At 34.9% G+C, this 19,738-nt stretch overlaps 1 protein-coding gene and 1 pseudogene across 2 annotated transcripts; both read left to right on the top strand.

Annotated features, from left to right (window-relative positions):
• Positions 1-7,428: 7,428 nt before the first annotated feature.
• Positions 7,429-12,356, top strand: LOC108983589 (F-box protein At5g49610). 2 transcript variants are annotated; one of them, XM_018955294.2, is made up of 5 exons: positions 7,429-7,786; positions 8,924-8,977; positions 10,150-11,348; positions 11,634-11,728; positions 11,866-12,356. In XM_018955294.2, the coding sequence occupies exons 3-4, from the start codon at positions 10,223-10,225 to the stop codon at positions 11,672-11,674; spliced, it is 1,167 nt and encodes a 388-aa protein (XP_018810839.1). In that variant the 5' UTR covers positions 7,429-7,786; positions 8,924-8,977; positions 10,150-10,222; the 3' UTR covers positions 11,675-11,728; positions 11,866-12,356. The 2 variants fall into 2 exon arrangements, with proteins under 2 accessions (XP_018810839.1, XP_018810833.1); XM_018955288.2 differs by lacking the exon at positions 8,924-8,977.
• A 2,235-nt stretch (positions 12,357-14,591) lies between these two features.
• Positions 14,592-19,141, top strand: LOC108983601 (annotated as a pseudogene).
• The last annotated feature ends 597 nt before the right edge of the window (positions 19,142-19,738 follow it).

Here is a 19,738-nt window from a genome sequence, read left to right on the forward strand (position 1 = left end):
TTTAATGAAATTCAACATATTTTACATTTGGTTAGAGTTTTGATGAAACCAATGCCAACGCTCTAATTAGCTTCGTCGAAGTGATAAATATAATTTAGTTCTTTTTTTTTTTTTGTTCAAGTAGACTACTATTTTTATAGATGAAAACAAAAACCCAGTGCATCAGAAGTTGTCTAAAAACCAAGAAATTTAATTATATAAATGTGGATCTTTTTCACTATGAACTAACAACAGAGAATGGGAAATTTGGATTAGTGGGATGTTGTCGTAGGCTTGCGTCGCTGCTGCCTATTGCATCAAGTTGTTCGCATATCGATTAATTGAACGATGTATTTTCCTAACTTTCTATTATTTGAAATAAGTGAGATGATGCTTGATGTCACCTATGGTTGTAATCATGGTCCAATCTTGTACAACATCAGAGTTGGATATTGCCTCTATGGTGGTGCTTGAATCCCCTTCCAATAAAATTTGTTGTAGACCCAATCTTTTTGCTTCAGTAACTACCATCAAGGCTGCCTTGGCTTCTCCTAAATTCGGGCTCACACTGCATATGAAATCAGTAATTGTATAGATAGCTTCTCCTAAATCATTCCAACATATGGCTGCTATTATAGGACCTTGGGCTCGAACTACAACATCGAATCTGATAAGAAAATTGCCTGTTGGATGATGCCTTAGTTCCATTTTGAGTGATTGATCTTTAATATTTACCCAAACAGCTAAGTGTTGATTGAAAATTGAGGAAACAAACTCTATGAAGGAAAAAAGGTGTTGGAGAGGAGGGAACCTGATTATGGATTTTCTTATTTCTGATAAACTAGATACCATCCATAGCTATAAGAGTAAAAAGTTGAAAAGAGTGACATTCTTCCTCAGAGATTTGAAGGGCAGTTGAAGGATTGAGGATTTTTTTAGCCAAATAAGAATGGGCTATCTTGAGAAAGAATAAATGTCAAATGGCCAATTTATAATGACTCCACATAATTCTAAAGTAAATGCAATTGAGGAAGAAATGTGAGATATCTTCTGGTTCTATGTTGCATAACGGACAGAGAATTTGATCTTTATCGAGATGCATGACGTTGTTGATCATTGCTTTAGTAGGAAGGATATCATGACTTATTTTCCATAAAAATAATTTCAATATATCTTGCACTTTCAATTTACATAAAGTCTTCCAATTGAGCGACTTCTTGTTGGGATTAGGAGGATTATTGTCCTTGACAAGGGCAACATATGTTGATTTGATTGAAAATTTTTCGGAGGAATGGTGAGTCCAATTGATCTTATCTTGAACATTCTGAAAATTATGATTGGTCAGAGGAATTTTTTGGATTTCTCTTGAGGAATGATCCGAGAAAATAGTATTGAGGAGAATAACATTCCAACGTCTTGGTTCCTCTAGAATGAGTTCCAAAACAGGCAAGTTTAGATCAGGCTCAAGATTGTTATCAGGATTAGGATCAGGGATGAAGTTGTGAATGGTGGGGATCTAGGGGTCAGTCCAAATTATAGAATCGGGAATCAGAAGCTTTGAGAGTAGATTCCAATAAAGCTTTAGAGCCAAGGTATTTTTTTGAGATGGTCTCTTTCCAAAAACTATTTGGTTCATTGAGAAGAGACAACACATTTTTTGAAACCAGGACAGGATTAAAAGAAGACATAATTATGATTTCAAGTCCTCCCATCGATTTAGGAATGCAAATAGAATTCTAAGATTTTGGGGTGAATTTCATTTTCTCCCTATCTTCAACCTCCACCAAAATATACGAAAAATATAATCCAGGTTCTTTGTTATTGTTTTGGGAACAAGAGTGGATGACATCACATACGAAGGAATGGAGCTTGCAACTGCTCTTACGAGAATTGTTTTTACAGCTTGAGATAGAATCTTAGATTTCCAATCCTGGAGCTTGTTTTGAACTTTCTCCATTAAATCCTTAAAAAAAAAATTCATATCGGCTCCATTGGAGAGGGGTAGCCCAAGATATCTGGAATTAGGGAGGAAATTATAAAATTGAATAAGCTTTTAACATCATTGATGGATGCAAGAATGACATTTTTGCTAAAGTGGATAGAGGATTTGGTTTCATTGATTCTTTGACCAGACCATTTATTGTAAGTTTTCAGGCAATCAGAGAATTTTTTAGCATTAATAGCATATGCTAACCCAAACAAAAACAAGTCATCAGCAAAAAGAAGACGAGTAATACAATGACCATCTATAGAAAGCTTGATACCCTTGAGACCATTGGATTGTTCTTTTTTAGTAATGAGTCTAGACAGGACCTCGGTACTAAAAATGAAGAGGAAGGGCGATAACGGATCACTTTGTCGTAGACCTCTGGAAGGATGAAAGAAATCTTGTAGGGAGCCATTGATGATGATTGAATAGGTCACCGTGGTGATGCATTATTTGATCCAATTGATCAATTGTTGTCTAAAACCCGCATATTTTAGGATATCAATGAGAAATGACCATTCCATAAAATCAAAAGTCTTAGCCATATTAGCCATATTAGCCATATTGATCTTAATGGCCATTTGACCTATTCTTCCCCTTCTTTTTTTTATGCAACTAAATATTTCTTGGTCCAAAATAATATTATCTTGAATAAGGCGCCCAAGTTAAAAGGCAGATTGGCATGGAGAGATGATGTTGGAGAGGATGGATTTAAAAGTAAATATTTTTCATAAAATTCAAAATCATTTAAGTAATAACTTCATTAGTCAAAATAACAATATAATATTATTTATTTTAATAATAAGTTTTTCAATAATTATATATTAATTAATAATTTAATTTTTACTTAAATTATTATTTTTCAACCTATTTATCAACTATTAGTTGGGTCTAATTTTTAGAATAAAATATCAAAGTAGTTGGATCTAATTTTTTAAAATAGAATATTATTTTTGAAGATGAATAATACATCTTCAAATATAAAGAAACACTCACAAATACTGTAGCTCATATTTTAAATCTCTGTTATTTGATTATTCTAATGTAGATTATTCAAGTTATACTTTTTCAAAATTTAAAGATGCACTGGCATTTAATGCGACTTCTCTTACTCATGTAGAATGAGTTCCGTAGCATTACGTTCGAGCATAGCATTGGAATTATCAATAAAGGTATCAATAAGGGAGAGTTTGTTTACGAAGGAGAGGGAATGTTGGGCAAGTCTGAGTTTACGAAAGAGATAATGTATCAACAAAGGTGTGTGTGTTTATATATATATATATATATATACTAGTAAGATGTTACGTGCCTGAGGTACGTATGTGCAGTTCAAAGTATTAATATATTTTTTTAAAATAAAAATAAAATACATATATCTTATTATTTTATTACTAATATACATCTTAAAAGCTATTGAAATATAGGTTATTTGTAAATTATTATAATGCTTTTCTGTTATAATGAATACGAAAAGATAAATTTACATAAATCTGTTTTTCTATTATAACGTATTTTCAAATTAGAAATTGAATTCATGATTATTATTATAATAAATATGTTTTATTAGCATATTTAAATATATTAATAGGGGAATAGAAACCAACAGAAATCATAAAAGTAGTCATAAATAGAATGTAAATGAAAATACAATTGTATCCCTGTGTTCTGTAATTATTACAAACGAATGGAAAGTTAATAAAAACCAGCATATTCTGTTAAAACAAGAAATTTCTGTTAAAACAAGAAAATTCTGTTTCATAGGCTCTTTATATATATAGAGAGATATATGTATATGCGTGTGTATATGATTTGGTTCAATCCAGTTCAGTTCAGTCGGGAGGTCAATGACTAAAAATTAGTCTACCATTTTTTTAGACATGATCGGACCGTTAATTATTGGTCCATATCGGTCTGGGCAATTTAAAACGAAAGTCCATTCATACAAAAAGCTAATCACTATATAAGTATACAAAAAAATCCAAAATGTGTATTTTAGGCCCATTAGTATAAAAAATATCTACAATGTTTATAATTTTGAATAATATAACTATTTAACTTTATTTGCACATTTTGTACTTAAAAAAAAATGTAAGAAGATTGAAAGATTATTAAGGAGTGGTTTGGATTCAGAGATAAATTGAGATGGTTTGTGAATAGAAGAATAAAAATTGAATTATTTATTATATTTTGTGTAGGAATTTGAGAAAGTTGTTTTAAAATTTAAAAAATTTGAATTGTTTATTATATTTTGTGTAGAAATTTGAAAAAATTGTAATGATGAGATGAGATGAGTTGAGGTGGATTGAGATGCGTTACGAATACAAACGAGACCTTAATTAAAAAAGTAGAGAATACCAAATTAAAAATATAATATCATCCAAACTCCAAATAAAAGAAAATGTAGAAAATGTATATTTGCATATAATATTGTGAATTTATGATTTATCATGAGTCATATGATATATTAGTTAATTGGTAACATATTCATAATTATATATTGAACATTTTATATTGTCGATGGTGATAGGTTAGATACGAATTACATAATTCAATTATGCAACTACTATATAAAATAATTTATAAAAATATATTTATTTATAATTCGGTTGGTATGGGGTGAAAAATATTCAACCTGAGACTCGACCGATTTTCGAAATCTCCACGCAATTAGAATCGAAATCGACCATTAAGCATTTCAGCCCAATCCAGTCTAGACCGAACTGTTCAATTCGGACCGAAAAAATTTCACCAATACGCAAAGGCAAAGCTAAAATCACATGTTTTTATCTTTTTTCTATTTCATTTAAGAGAGATTTTCATATTGGATTATCCATCTATTAGCTAAAATAAAATAAAATGTTATTAATCTAATAATAATTTTTGTTCTAATTTATTCTTATCATATTTTACAATACTCAAAATCATATGTTAGTTAATAATAAAATTATAATTAAACAAAACAGCCCAAACAAATACTAGCATTAGTTATGCAGTACACGACACTAGCAGTTTTGGTTGATGAATAAGTCGTAGGGGTGGGCAGCAGGGCCCCGCCCCCACATGTCGGGGAGGGCAACCCTGCTCCTCCCATGCGGGGGTGGGGCCCCCCGCCCCGCATCTAGAGCCCCTATAGGGGGCGGGGAAGGCCTAACCCTGCCCCCACTTACATTTATATATATATATATATATTATATAAACATAAATATATATTTATATTTTACAAATTGTGTATATATAAATATATATTACAATTTGTTAGACTTTGTTTACAAAATATGTACTAATAAATTTAAAAGCTACATAGTTTAAAAATTAATACACTACAACTTACACAAAATATGTACTAGCAAATTTAAAAATTACATACTTTTTAAATTATAGTCATATTTACAAATTTTAAATTTATAATTTGGGTCTAAAAATGTATTTTTAATCATTTTTAGACTTATAAATAAGTTTTAAATCTAGTAAAAATGTAGTATATTTTTTAAAAATATTTTTTTATTGAGTTTGTTACATAATTCACATTAATAAGTCACTTAATTTAATTTAGTATTTTATATAAATTTTTTATTAATTATTTAAAAAATATAAAAGAAAAAAAATTAGGTCGGACCGATTGGACTAGATCGTCCATTAGGGTGTTTGGTCCGGTCCGGTCTGGAAAAATGATGGACTGAAAATATTTAGTCCATCATCGGATCGGACCGGACCATTTGCACCCCTATTTACAACAGGAAATAAGTGAAAGATCTTAAAAGGCCAGCTATCTAACAAGAATGTTCAAGAGGAGAAATGGGAAAAGTTATGGAGACGAGTCATCTCAACTCATCATTATAACTTTTTTTAAATCTCAACAGAAAATATAATAAACAATTCAACTTTTTCAAATTTTAAAATAACAATAATATTAAAAAATAATATTCTAACAATATTTTATCATCTCAACTCAACTCACTTTAACATCCAAACACACGTTGTTCCAAACGCAGAAAAGTTATTTTTGTAAAAAAACGTGTCATAATGCATTACCCACCAAATCCAATCTGTGCAGGAAGAGAATTGTGGATAACCCAAGGTGTCCCATCTGTAATTAGGATCAAGGAACTGTTGAGCATGCTCTATGGACATGTACTTCAGCTGGGGATGTATGGGGGACATAGTTGAAAGAAATTACAGAAATGCAGAACTGGAAACGAGAGCTTTAAAGATATTGTGCTCGCTGTGATTAGATCATTCGAAAACGAGATTTTGGAAGAATTTGCAGTAATAACTTGGAGAATATGAAAAAGAAGGAATGAGAATGTATAGATCTCTTTTTCCAGATCCTTTGCTACTATGCAGGCTATCATTTTTGGAATTGAGCTGGGACTTCATTGGGTCATTCTAGAAGGTGATGCTTTACTTGTTGTCAAGGCAATCAATGGCATGGAAGAAAGCTGGAACATCAAAGGTTTGCTCATCTCTGATGCAAAACACATGCTCTCTCAATTTGCAAGCTGGTCAGTGATTCACGTTAAAAGGGAAGCAAACAATATAGCACATATATTAAGCAAATGTGCATTGTTTATTTCAGATGTTGTCGTTGATATGGAGGAAGCTCCTAATTGTATTTTATCTCTCTTGTAGAGACATCATCAATAAAACTTCTTGCTTTTCTTTAAAAGAAAATTTTAAAAATAAAAATTATATTGAAAAATTAATCCTAACAATATTTTAATTTTATCATATTTTTATTTAATTTTTTTCTCATTTTTTAAAAACCCTATAAATCATCTCAACTCAAATAATTTTACTATTATTCATAAGTTATTTCAATACTATTTACAAATTTTTTATTTTATCTTAACATCTAAACACCAAATCAACAAAACCGAAACAATACTAAACTGACAAAAAGGCTTGAGACTGTTCGGTACAGTCGAGATGGATCAACGGGATGGGTTTAAATAAAGTTTGAAGGGTAATGATACACTTACACCTTATTTACTATTATTTTACTATCCAGTTTTTTTTTTTCCCTTTGCACTTTGAATCTGGATTGAAAATCCTATAAAATTACCTTCTTGCATAATTTAGAAAAAAACAAATTCAATCATCTAACGTAATCATGTAATTTAATTAAAAATAAATTTAATTTTATAAAAATTATCTTAAAAAGTAAAAGAATGTCAATTTTTATAAAATTAATTTTTTTTTTAAAATTATACAAAAAGATCATTTTATGAGATTTTTAATCTAAATTCAAAGATTAACAGAAAAAATAACTGAATAATAAAACAATTATAAATAAAATGTAAGGCAAACATTAACTAAAGAGTAAAGCTACTTTCACCTATTCTGGTCCCGCTACTCTCACCTGTCATATATTTCTCTGTTTTATTATATATATATATATATATATAAATTTATCGTACATGTCGAACTGGTTGAACCGGTCTTTTCCCATCTCTGTTGTTTGGAATTAGGCTATCAGCCATTGTGGCCAGAAAAAGAAAAAAAAGGAAAGAAGGGAAAGAGGAAAAGAAGAAGAAGTCATTGTAGTGACAATTGATCAATCTCCATCATGCTTGTTTGTTTCTCGGCATTTATAACAAACATCATTTACTCTATATTCTCCTTCATGTACTCCGCAATGTCCTCCGAATTTGAATATTTCTTTTCAGTTGAGCCTTCGTTTATCCCACGTCCGAGAAAAAGCCCTTCAATGCTCAAATCCCATCTACGCCAGCTTTTCCACTCTCCGGTGCATTGTATGGAGGAAGTCTTCGTACAACTTGTACAATTTGAGTATTACCCAATTGCAGAACCCCCGAAAAGGTACAGTTGGTTGCGTATTGTGAGTTTGATATCATATATTCTTCGATTGCATGCGTGTTTAGAGCCTTTTGGATTGCTTGCCTATTCCAAAATATGCTCCGTTTCGGCAAAGCAGAGAAAGAAAAACACTTTATGGTTCCATTTCAGTTTGACTGTTATTTTTTTCTAATTTTTCCCTTTGGGGTTATTACTTATTAGTATGTAATTTACATGGTTATGCTATGGTGCTGTTGATTTTTTCTCTAATGCCTAGGTGCTGATTTGGAAAGGAAGAGAGTTAGAAACCTCAAATGTAAAAGGCAATTTTTGTAGCTAAAAAGCTGATAAGACTCAAGTGGGGCATAGCATTAATTTTTATACTGTTTTATTTCCTTTTGTTTTTTGGGAAACAACAGAATGTCATTGACTTCACCCGTCATGCAACCAGAGGTAAAAGGAGGAGATGGACACTAGGCTACAAGTCCATTTCTTTTTTATTACAGCTTTTACGTGGTTGACCATATTTAGCTTATATGGCGCAAATGAGGCATGACCTTGCTCATTTTTATCACGATTTTCATATTTTTTACTGAAAAAAATGTAATTCAACAAAGTGTTCAGTATCTACCAGAATTGAAAAAATTTAAGTGTTGTTTGTGGGTTAAAACTTGCAACATGACTTGTGACAGTTGGGGCTATAATTGAGGAAAAAACCAGAATATATTCAGAAATTATTCGTGAACTACATAGAAAAAATGTGATCATGCAATCTCATTAGTTGGGATGCTGCTCGTAGTGCTAGTCGATTTGAATGGCTAACATTTCGAAAATGAAGTTTTTAATCCTATTTCTATTATATTTTTCTGTCCTTTCTTGGAAGGGGTTCCCTTAATCTCTGCTTTCAAAATTTTTAGTGTATTATGTATTGTTAAATGGATTGCACATTATTTTCTAGATATGTAAAAGATTATGCCTTGTTGTGTGTCGTATGGAAAAATGGGATTTCAACTACAATCATTGATTCATCTCTCTCTCTCTCTCTCTCTCTCTCCCATTTTCCTTTTTCTTTCAAGAAAAAGACATTCTATACAATAATTTGAATATTATTTTGATTTTTGGTACATATTAGAGAACTCATTCAATACACTACTTTTTCAGGTCTGTTTGTCTCAGTTGTACAGGTATATGAAATACACACACACATGGGTGCAGGTATATATGTGGTGACAAGATTTGGATGCTTAGAGTGAAGATATAGTGGACTATACGTTATTTTTATCTTATACCTGTAGATGGCCAAAAGTATCTAGACTATGTGAACTTGGCTAGGAATCATCAACAACTGTTATAGAAAAGGTTATCTATGACTAACACCAGTGTATTCATAGATGAATTTTACCTCCAAAAGCCAATTGTGCAGCTATCTATGGCTCTTCTAGCTGAAAAGGACTATCATTTTTGCTCATTTAGGTCTTTAATATATGAATGCACATTAACAAGCATGAATGGTAGGGATATAGACTTGTACAGCATATTAGTACAAGAACAAATTATTATGGTAGTTTAACAGCAGCTATTATATTATGGATGCTGGATTAAAGTGATCTCATTAGTTTTCTAAATTTAACAATTTTACTTAGTCACTAGGTTAAACTTAAAACAAAGGACCTGCTGTCTACGCGTACCATAATCTTCCATTACTGAATATGCATGATTTTGCTAGATCCTTATGTTTGGTCTTTTATGAGATGCAGCTGTATATCACATAATTTGTGGTCTTTTAGTATGCGGAGCTTCTTGTTTCAGTTACAAAGTAATCGTATATTTATAGTAATAGAAACAAACCTTTACTACCATTATTTATATAGTTTTATAAATAATCATTTATTTCTTTCTAATGAGAAAATAGGTTTGTGAGAGATATGTGTTAAAACAACGATTATTTACTATGTAGTACAATTTATGATCAGGAAAATGAAAAAAAGAAAAGATAGCACTTGTGGAAAAGGAAATGCTACTTGCCTACATGTGCATTCTGTTTTTTTTTTCTTGGTGATGTGCTTGCTGTTTGAGCCTTGAATGGTTAAATAATTCTTATGTTTTTTCAAGTATGAAAGGGTGGTAAGTATGTCTGTATCTGCTGTACGAGTATTTGACTCTCTGTCTCTCTCACCCCTCCTTCTCCTCTCCCTCTAGATACTGCCAATAGGTTTCAAAATTTGAAGTTGGTGATAAGATAAATTCAGCGAAACATAAATCTTAAATTTCTACAGGAATGAAATAAATTGAGAATTAAAATAATTAGCATTTGGTAGTGTTATCAACATTTGTTACCATGAGCTATGCATGTTAGAAAAATAAATTTGATTTCTTTCATACTGCAGATAGATTTGGGATGCCAATTTGTTGAACTGGACTAGCGGGTGTGAGACAAAGAGGTTAGAGAGGAATTTTAAAATGGTTGAAATTGGTGGCATGCTTATGCGAAATAGGAATGTTAGTTGGTTTGATGTGGAATCTACAGAAGATATCCTTGCCAATATTCTCTCAAGGGTTCCTGTGAACTCCCTTCTAGTTTTCAAGTCTGTTTCTAAACTCTGGTATAGATTGATACACAGTCCAAATTTCATCAAGTTGCAGTTGAGCCAGACCCTAAAAAACCCCACTTACATAATCTATCCATACATGGATGAGGTAATGAATTTGTATCTGATGAAGAGCATTGGGGAAATCACTGAAATGATTACTCTTCGTGATTGTGAAAATATTTCTTCTCAGAGCCTGATATGCTCTTATAGCGGATTAATCTGTTGTATCAATTATCCCTTGATTCCAAACTCAAAGATGGATGAAGTGGATTTGACAGACTTTGAAATCCGTATCTGCAATCCCACTACTCGAGAAATCTTTTTCCTTCCAAAGGGTAGTCCATCCGAAACAGAAATATCTATTGGAGTTGCTTTTTGCCCCAAAACCACTGAGTATAAAGTATTTCGATTTTTCCATTCCAAACATGAGTCCCATGATATCCATCTTGAGTGTGAGATATATTCATCATGTACTGGATCCTGGAGAGGCATAGGTGTTGTCCAGCACCATCCCATGGGTTTCCGGCACTGCCCTTTGGGTTCAAATCATGTATTTGTTAATGGAAAAGTGTACTGGTTTGTTGCTTTAGAAGAAGATCAATACACCCCTGGCTCCATTCTTTCAATTGATATCGAGGAAAATCTTAGAACCATCAATCTTCCAGAGGAAGTCACGGAGCACTCATTCTTGGTTGATCTTGAAGGTTGCTTATCTCTAGTTGCTGTACATGATGGGGATGAAGTTGTTAATATATGGGTTCTAGATGATTCTAATCAGCCTAATTGGGAAATAAGATGTAGTGTTGATACTGCCTTCTCAAGTATGGAATGTGTTGACTTCGTAACTGCACGAAAGAATGAAGTTTTTTTCATAACCACGGAGCATTATCTAATCTATAATGTCGACTATGGGACTTGGACGGAACTTGATTTAGCAGATACTTTTGAAAGGAATTCTCCTGTTGCTTTTCCTTATACTGAATCACTCCTCCCATGTAAGTGCTGAAACTGGTTTCAAATTGTAATTTTATTTGATGACAAAATACCACTGCTTATATATGCATTCGACCTTTTTCTAGCTAGTTTTTATCCCATAAAACTTATAACTTTGACATATACCATTCAGATCCCTGTTTAAGTCTGAATCAAGTGGGAAACTTTAAACATAGAATGCTTCATTTCTGGTAAATTGGTAGATTGGCTTGAGCTAAGCGATTTTCATGTTATCTTAACTTACAGGCCCTTCATTTTTTTTATTTGTCTTGTCATTTTTTAAACAGGTTGTGGACTCCTGGGTTCTGAACAAGAGGGTGACGATTAAGAAAAAAAATCGGTTGTAGTTCTGAAGGTCTTCTCCATTGGCGAAACAATAATTGTAAGCATATATTACCTTTCGTTCTTGTGATAGAATATCAAGAGGAAAAACCAGGACATTACCATATCATAGACGTAACTTGATCTCTCTCTCTCTCTCTTTTTTTTTTTTTTTTAATTAAGGGATTTTTTTCTTAGGCAACAGGGGAATATGGAGGTCTGCCATCGAGTGGCTTTTTGCTATGGAATAAGGAGGATGGATAGCTACTGATTTTTTTTTTTTAAAAAAAAAAAAAAAAAAACTTCCTTGAGAAGGAATTTTGCTGAAAAGATACATCCTTCCCCCCAGGTACTTTGAGGGGTCTATGATAAATTTCCAGCTAGCTTAAGACCGTCTTGGTTGCGTTGTACAACATTTAAAGGTAAAATTTCATGTTTGTTTGTTTACCTCAATGGACAAGCTGTCTCAAAGCTAAACTTGGGGAACAAAAACTCTGTTTCTGTCAAGGTTGTTTATATATTTTATTCGGTAGCGTGAGCCACGAAGAGAAAGCAGGTTTATTGCTGTAGTCTACAGCCTGTAGATACCGTTTGAAACCATTTATTATATACCATCCATTCGGTGGAAAAGTATTCCTATTGCAACAAATGGAGCTTTAATCTTGTTTTGATTTGAAGCGGTGGTGTAAATTTTGAGGTTTTTTTTATCTGTCGGCATCCCTTCGAGGCACTTTTCAAGGACTACTTCCTCTTGAAAGTGCTTGGAACTATCTGTCATATGGTATTATTTTACACGGTTCAACAACTGAATATACACAAAGGTGGGGGGTGTAGAATGAATTAGATTGTAGAGGATCATGAGGGTGCATCTTGGAGAGTTTTTGGGATTTGAATGACTTTATAAATCAAGTGAAAAAAAAAAAACAATACATTAAAAAGAACAGGAACAGAAAAGAATTGCTACAGATACAAAGAGATTACATAAAGTAAACTCACAAACTGATGTGGATTCATGGAATCTGTTAGATCTACTTTATAATAAAAATAATTTTACGATCTGACGTTCTATATCAAGTCACATTAGTTTGTAGGTTTATTTTATGTAATCACTTTATAGTTAAAGTATTCTGGAATAAAAAATTGATGTTGATTCAGCTTACCAAGTCATCATGATTGGGTCCACTGGGAGTTCAGAGACTTGGTCCGGCAATTTCTTTTTTTTTAAAGAGAACGGTATTTTATAATTTTGTCAATCAACCCTCGTTATGCCCATTTGCTTTCAAAGTTTTGGCAGGAGAAAATACAGGCAGCCACACAGAAAATTATCAACAAAACAACCATAACATGCCAACCAAAAGTGAAGCTGGCTCTTTACAAACTACGAGGTGCCTCAAAATCATCAAATCCAACGTCGTTTTCGGTTATTGTCGTCAGTAAGATTCAATTGGCCGAATAATGCTTATGAAAGTGTATGCAACTGTATGCAGACAAAACAAACAGTGAACAAATAGATATACCTGATGTACTGGTTGGAGTTAAGGCAACAAACATTCGTGGCCTACCAAGATATGCCATCCACGCCGGCTAACTTGAAAAACCAACTATTTCGTTCTGATTGGCATTGACAATGTTTGCATTGGCCACAACGAAAAAGACATTGTCATATACCAATAGCCTGTCGATTTTTAACGGGAAGTTAGATATGCGTATGCAGTATATAAGGTTTATTTGTGATGAGAGCATATAGGTGAAAGTTCATTGTCCCTCTAAAAGTTGGCCACCTCCGCTAGAAAGAGCACCGGAAATGGTGGCCAAAGATAGCATCTTCCGGTATGCAGATGGTGTCGACATGTTGTTGATGTTGTTGGGGACTTTGGGCAGCATTGGAGATGGGTTGCAGACCCCTCTGACGATGTTCATTCTAAGCGATGTGATCAATGACTACGGAGTCAAGGATAACTCTTTGACAAACGATATTGTAGACAAGGTAAGCACGTTGAATTCCCTTGTATAATCTGTTTTTGGATATGCTGCCACCATTCCGGGGTGCTTGGGAAGTAACATTTGCATGGAAGATTACACCTTCTAAATCATAGGGCTAAAGTACCAAACACCGGTGTTCTTAATGCACTTGTTCTCCAAAGCAAGTAGCCAAATGATTAAAAAAAAAAATGTTCGAAAGCTGTTTCAGAAAGGTAGTCAAATTTTCTTTTGTTTCTTCTGAGAATGAAGTAAATGTAATGTAATTAATGCCCTTGATTGTCCCTTTTGTGTGTTTGAATATATGATTTCTCTTCTTAAGCAATTTGAACGTATGAACTTACTACTATGAACTATCATTTCCCTTTTCCAGCATGCACTTAGGCTGCTTTATGCTGCGATTGGAGTTGGACTTTCCGCTTTTGTGGGTATGTTGAACTTTTGAAAGTTTTCCTAGATTCTTTTCAGGTATAATTTTCGGCTTAAAAGAACTGAAATTCAAACGTATCTTTCTTAACCAATTGCGGTCGGTATTTGTTCTTACAGAGGGGCTATGTTGGGCAAGAACTGCCGAGAGACAGTCCTCTCGGATGAGAATGGAATACCTGAAATCTGTCCTTAGACAAGACGTTGCTTTCTTTGATACCCAAAGTTCTGGTGCTTCAACAACTAGCCAAGTTGTGACACTCCTCTCCTCGGACGCTAATTCAATCCAAGTTGCTTTATGTGAGAAGGTTTAGTTTCTACCTTTCCCTTATTTGACCAATTACGCACGAACAAATCAGACGAGTTCCCAAAATGATATTCTAATATTTCACTGAACAAAAAGCCCTACGGTTCCCAATTTTCCTAAAAAAAGAAAGCTGTGGGAAAAGGTTAGCTCTGAATATCTGCGATGTTGATCGAGTACAAAAATGACAGAATACCATCAGGGAGAAGTTGGAGCCTGGAGAGTCGAGTCACTTGAGAGCATAGGGCCATAGGCTGAGGGATAAATGAAAGAAAATGATTACATCATAGTCTTCTTCATATTGGTGCTGTTTGTTGAAACTGGATTTATTTCTATTTGCAGATACCTGATTGCCTTGCTTACATGTCGACTTTCTTTTTCTGCCACATATTCGCGTTCATACTTTCATGGAGACTTACACTCGCAGCTATACCACTCTCAATCATGTTCATTGCTCCAGGACTTGTGTTCGGAAATATCATGATGGGCCTGGTAATGAAGATGATTGAATCTTATGGAGTAGCTGGAGGGATTGCAGAGCAAGCAATTTCTTCAATAAGAACTGTATATTCTTATGTGGGAGAGTGTCAGACACTGGAAAGATTCGGCCGTGCACTTCAGACATCTTTGGAATTTGGAGTAAAATTAGGATTTGTGAAAGGTGTTCTGTTGGGGAGCATGGGAATTATATACGTAGGTTGGGGTTTTCAGGCTTGGGTGGGGACTTACTTAATTTCTGAAAAAAGAGAACAGGGCGGCCATGTATTCGTAGCTGGGTTTAACGTGCTCATGGGAGGATTGTGAGTTATTTCCTTATAGCTAATCTTATGTTTCTCACTACATGCTTAGGCTTCAGCTCCTTGATTTCAATTTAAAACTAATAACTCTGGTTTGATCATTGCAGGAGTGTTTTGAGTGCACTCCCAAATCTAACTGGGATTACAGAGGCAAAAACTGCTGCCTCCCGGATTTCCGAGATGATTGATCGAGTTCCTGCAATAGACTTGGAAGATAAAAAGGGAAGGGCTTTGTCACATGTGAGAGGAGAAATTGAATTCAAAGACATATATTTTAGTTATCCATCAAGACCTGATACGCCAGTCTTACAAGACTTCAATCTTAAAATCCCAGCTGGTAAAAGAGTAGGTCTTGTTGGGGGCAGTGGTTCCGGGAAGTCCACAGTCATTGCACTGCTTGAAAGATTTTACGACCCCAGTGAAGGAGAAATAATCCTGGATGGATACAAAATAAGTAGACTTCAGCTGAAATGGTTGAGATCCCAACTGGGCTTAGTAAATCAGGAACCTGTTCTATTTGCAACATCCATTAAAGAGAATATACTATTTGGGAAAGAAGGAGCTTCTATGGACAGTGTCATAGATGCAGCCAAAACAGCAAATGCGCATGACTTCATCACCAAGTTACCAGATGGATATGAAACTCAAGTAAGACAACTTCAACATTCCTTGCTCAAAATATTTTCTTTGTTTCCACGCTTGATGTATTTTTTGTTTAGCTACTTTAAGAAATTCGGATTTCTGATGATCATACTTAGCGTTTATAATGGCTTCTCAAATCTTTCAATGGCAATGAGATGTTTGATTTAACCCACTTAGACATGAATCATGAACTTTGCAAATTGCAAGCGCTCGGCGAATACTTCAATATGTTATGGCTTCCCTAGGTTGGCCAATTTGGATTTCAATTGTCTGGAGGTCAAAAGCAACGGATTGCAATAGCGAGAGCTCTACTCAGGGAACCAAGAATCCTGCTGCTCGATGAAGCCACTAGTGCTCTCGATGCACAGTCTGAAAGGATGGTGCAGGAGGCAATTGATCGGGCATCAAAAGGGAGGACAACAATCATCATTGCTCACCGCCTGTCAACGATCAGGACAGCGAACTTGATTGTGGTTCTTCAAGCTGGCAGACTGGTCGAGTCAGGTTCACACAATGAACTGATGCAAATGAATGGTGGACAGGGTGGTGAATATTCCAAGATGGTCCAGTTGCAGCAGGTGGCAATGCAAAATGAAGCTCCCGACACTCCCAGTTCAGTAGATGGAAGAAACCATCATAAAATGAGCATCCCTCCCAGCCCAATCAGTGTGAGATCAAGCACTCACAGCAGTCCATTGTTATATCCCTTCAGCCAGGCATTTTCCATGGGCACACCCTATTCCTACTCCATCCAAAATGACCTTGATGATGATTGTGATGAAGAATATTTCAAAAAATCTAGCCATGCTCCTTCTCAGTGGCGTTTACTGAAAATGAGCACGCCTGAGTGGGGAAAAGCTGTGTTAGGGTGCCTGGGAGCCTTAGGTTCCGGAGCAGTACAACCCATAAATGCCTACTGTGTGGGATTACTTATATCAGTCTATTTCCTTTCTGAATCCGAAATGAAGTCCAAGTCCAGAGTCTTATCACTTGTTTTCTTAGGTATTGGCGTTTTCAACTTTTTCACCAATATCCTCCAACACTACAATTTTGCAATTATGGGAGAAAGGTTGACGAAAAGAGTACGGGAAAATCTACTAGAAAAACTGATGACCTTTGAGATCGGGTGGTTTGATCAAGATGAGAACACAAGTGCAGCCATTTGTGCAAGGTTAGCCACTGAAGCAAACATGGTTCGGTCGCTTGTTGGGGACAGGATGTCACTGCTGGTCCAAACAATTTTTGGGGCAGCCTTTGCTTACATACTAGGTCTTGTGCTCACATGGAAGCTATCCCTTGTAATGATTTCTGTGCAGCCACTAGTCATTGGGAGTTTTTACTCGAGGAGTGTCTTGATGAAGAATATGGCTGAGAAAGCCCGGAAAGCACAGAAGGAAGGAAGCCAACTAGCAAGCGAAGCAGTCATTAACCATAGAACTATAACTGCTTTCTCTTCTCAAAAAAGAATATTGGGGCTCTTTGGATCAACCTTAGAAGGTCCTAGGAAGGCTAGTGTTAAACAGTCCTGGGTTTCGGGTTTTGGCCTGTTTAGCTCCCAATTTTTTAACACAGCTTCAACAGCTTTAGCTTTCTGGTATGGTGGGAGGCTCCTGACTCAACGAGAAATAGAACCGAGGCCTCTTTTTCAAGCATTTTTTATATTGCTATTCACCGCTTATATTATCGCTGAAGCAGGGAGCATGACTAATGATTTATCTAAAGGAAGCAGAGCCATTCAATCAGTTTTGGCTATCCTTGACAGGAGAAGTGAGATTGATCCAGACAGCAAATGGGGTTTAGACATTAAAAGGAGAATACGGGGGCGTATCGAGCTTAAGAATGTTTTCTTTTCATATCCAACAAGACCTGATCAAATGATCTTTAAGGGCCTGTGCCTTAAGATTGATGCAGGGAGAACAGTGGCACTGGTGGGGCAGAGCGGTTCTGGAAAATCTACCATCATCGGGCTTATTGAGAGGTTTTATGATCCTCTAAATGGATCCATCCATATAGATGAACAGGAAATTAAGAGCTATAATTTGAGAATGTTGAGGTCGCATATTGCATTAGTCAGTCAGGAGCCAACTCTTTTTGCTGGAACCATACGCGAAAACATTGTTTATGGAAAAGAGAATGCTACAGAATCTGAGATAAGAAAAGCTGCAGTTCTTGCCAATGCTCATGAATTTATAAGGTATGCCAACTACTGAATATCCTATACAAAATTTTTCCTTCCCAAGCCATGTCTATATTGCACACATATTACCCTAAACAATGGCAGAAATTTTTGGAGCCTTTTTGCCTTTATATCTTGAAAGAGATTTTGAAAAAGAAACAAAGGACTACCTAATCATATAACCTCATGTAGCCAGGAAAAGGCTACCCGTATTGGAAGCAAAGGGAAACCAACAACTTCTTTGTTGATAAAATATTCATGCTTCTTTTCCTTTCTTTTTGCAGTGGAATGAACGATGGGTATGAAACAAACTGTGGAGAAAGAGGAAGTCAGCTATCAGGAGGTCAGAAGCAAAGGATAGCACTAGCACGTGCAATACTAAAGAACCCTTCAATCCTTCTGTTGGATGAAGCAACCAGTGCACTGGATAGTGTGTCAGAGAACCTTGTTCAAGAGGCGCTTGAGAAGATGATGGATGGCAGAACATGTGTAATTGTTGCTCACCGCCTGTCTACAATACAGAAAGCCAATTGCTGTGATAAAGAATGGAAAGGTTGTGGAACAAGGCTCTCATAATGACCTTGTTTCCTTAGGTCCTGGTGGAGCATACTTCTCTCTGATAAAACTACAAGGCGGCAGCTCCCTAGCGGGTGAACCAGATCAATTTTGATTTGTGATTAGACATTAAGAGTGTTGTATACCATTACTCTTTCTCAGAAGACAAAGCTAGTCATCTAAGTTTTGTTGTGATTATATCGCGAGGATTCTAGCATTACACTGTTCCAATTCCGATGTTAAATTGATTATATTCAGACTTGACAAATAATCACTGCCATTGCTAAGTTCTAACACCCCGCCATGCACCAAGTCCCTCCCTACTTTATCAGGATTACAGTATGTTGTGCTACGTGCGACAATTACGATGAATAGTACAGAAAAGAGAAAATAAGAAAAACACAGGTTTAACATAATTCGGCAGTGTGCCTACATTCATATTTAACACCCAGCTTCACTCGGTACGCTACGCTCTCCTCACTCCACTCCGCTTCACTCTCGACATCAATCTGCTTTCTTTATATACGTGTTCCACTCATTATGAGTCACATACTACAACACAGTAGTATTCCATTTTTAATTTCTAGAATGTGAGCAAATATTATCATTGCCCCTTTGTTTTTTGTTTTTGTTTTTAATTGACAATGCCAGAAGAGAAAACGAATCTGGGCGCCCCCCCGGGGGGGGGGGTTGAAAAGGGTCCATCTAAAGTTTCATTTATCGTCATTTCTAAGATTTGCTTCTCAGTTATCAGAATTGATAAGGGCAATCATCATCTGACTCGAGGTCAACTGTTCCTTTTGCCACATTGATAATCTCTACTGGCATCGTTTGAATTAAATCTACTTCAACTCATCTCATCATTATAATTTTTTTAAATTTTCATATAAAATATAATAAACAATTTAATTTTTATTTTATTATTTACAATCTGTCTCAACTCATCTTTAAATCCAAACCAATCGTTAATTAACAAACGGATGGGTTCTTCAAAATTTCCTGTCAAACTGTGAACATTTTACCCCCAGCATTCGTGATCAGAAAAATTCTTCTTGTCATTATTTGTTACTTCACACTCTACATCTTATAAAAAAATATTCATACATTCTATGAAAAAATTTTTACTCTATAAAAAAGTTATAAATATAAAGTGAAAATAAATAGTGACTGATGTATAAGATTAATTATTAA

The sequence above is a fragment of the Juglans regia genome, chromosome 2, assembly GCF_001411555.2.
Source record: "Juglans regia cultivar Chandler chromosome 2, Walnut 2.0, whole genome shotgun sequence".
Classification (NCBI taxonomy): Eukaryota; Viridiplantae; Streptophyta; class Magnoliopsida; order Fagales; family Juglandaceae; genus Juglans; species Juglans regia.

Coding starts and splice junctions, on each gene's coding strand:
- LOC108983589 (XM_018955294.2), top strand. CDS start 10,223: ATGGTTGAAATTGGTGGCATGCTTATGCGAAATAGGAATGTTAGTTGG. Junction 11,349..11,633: donor TACTGAATCACTCCTCCCAT/GTAAGTGCTGAA, acceptor TTTTTTAAACAG/GTTGTGGACTCCTGGGTTCT.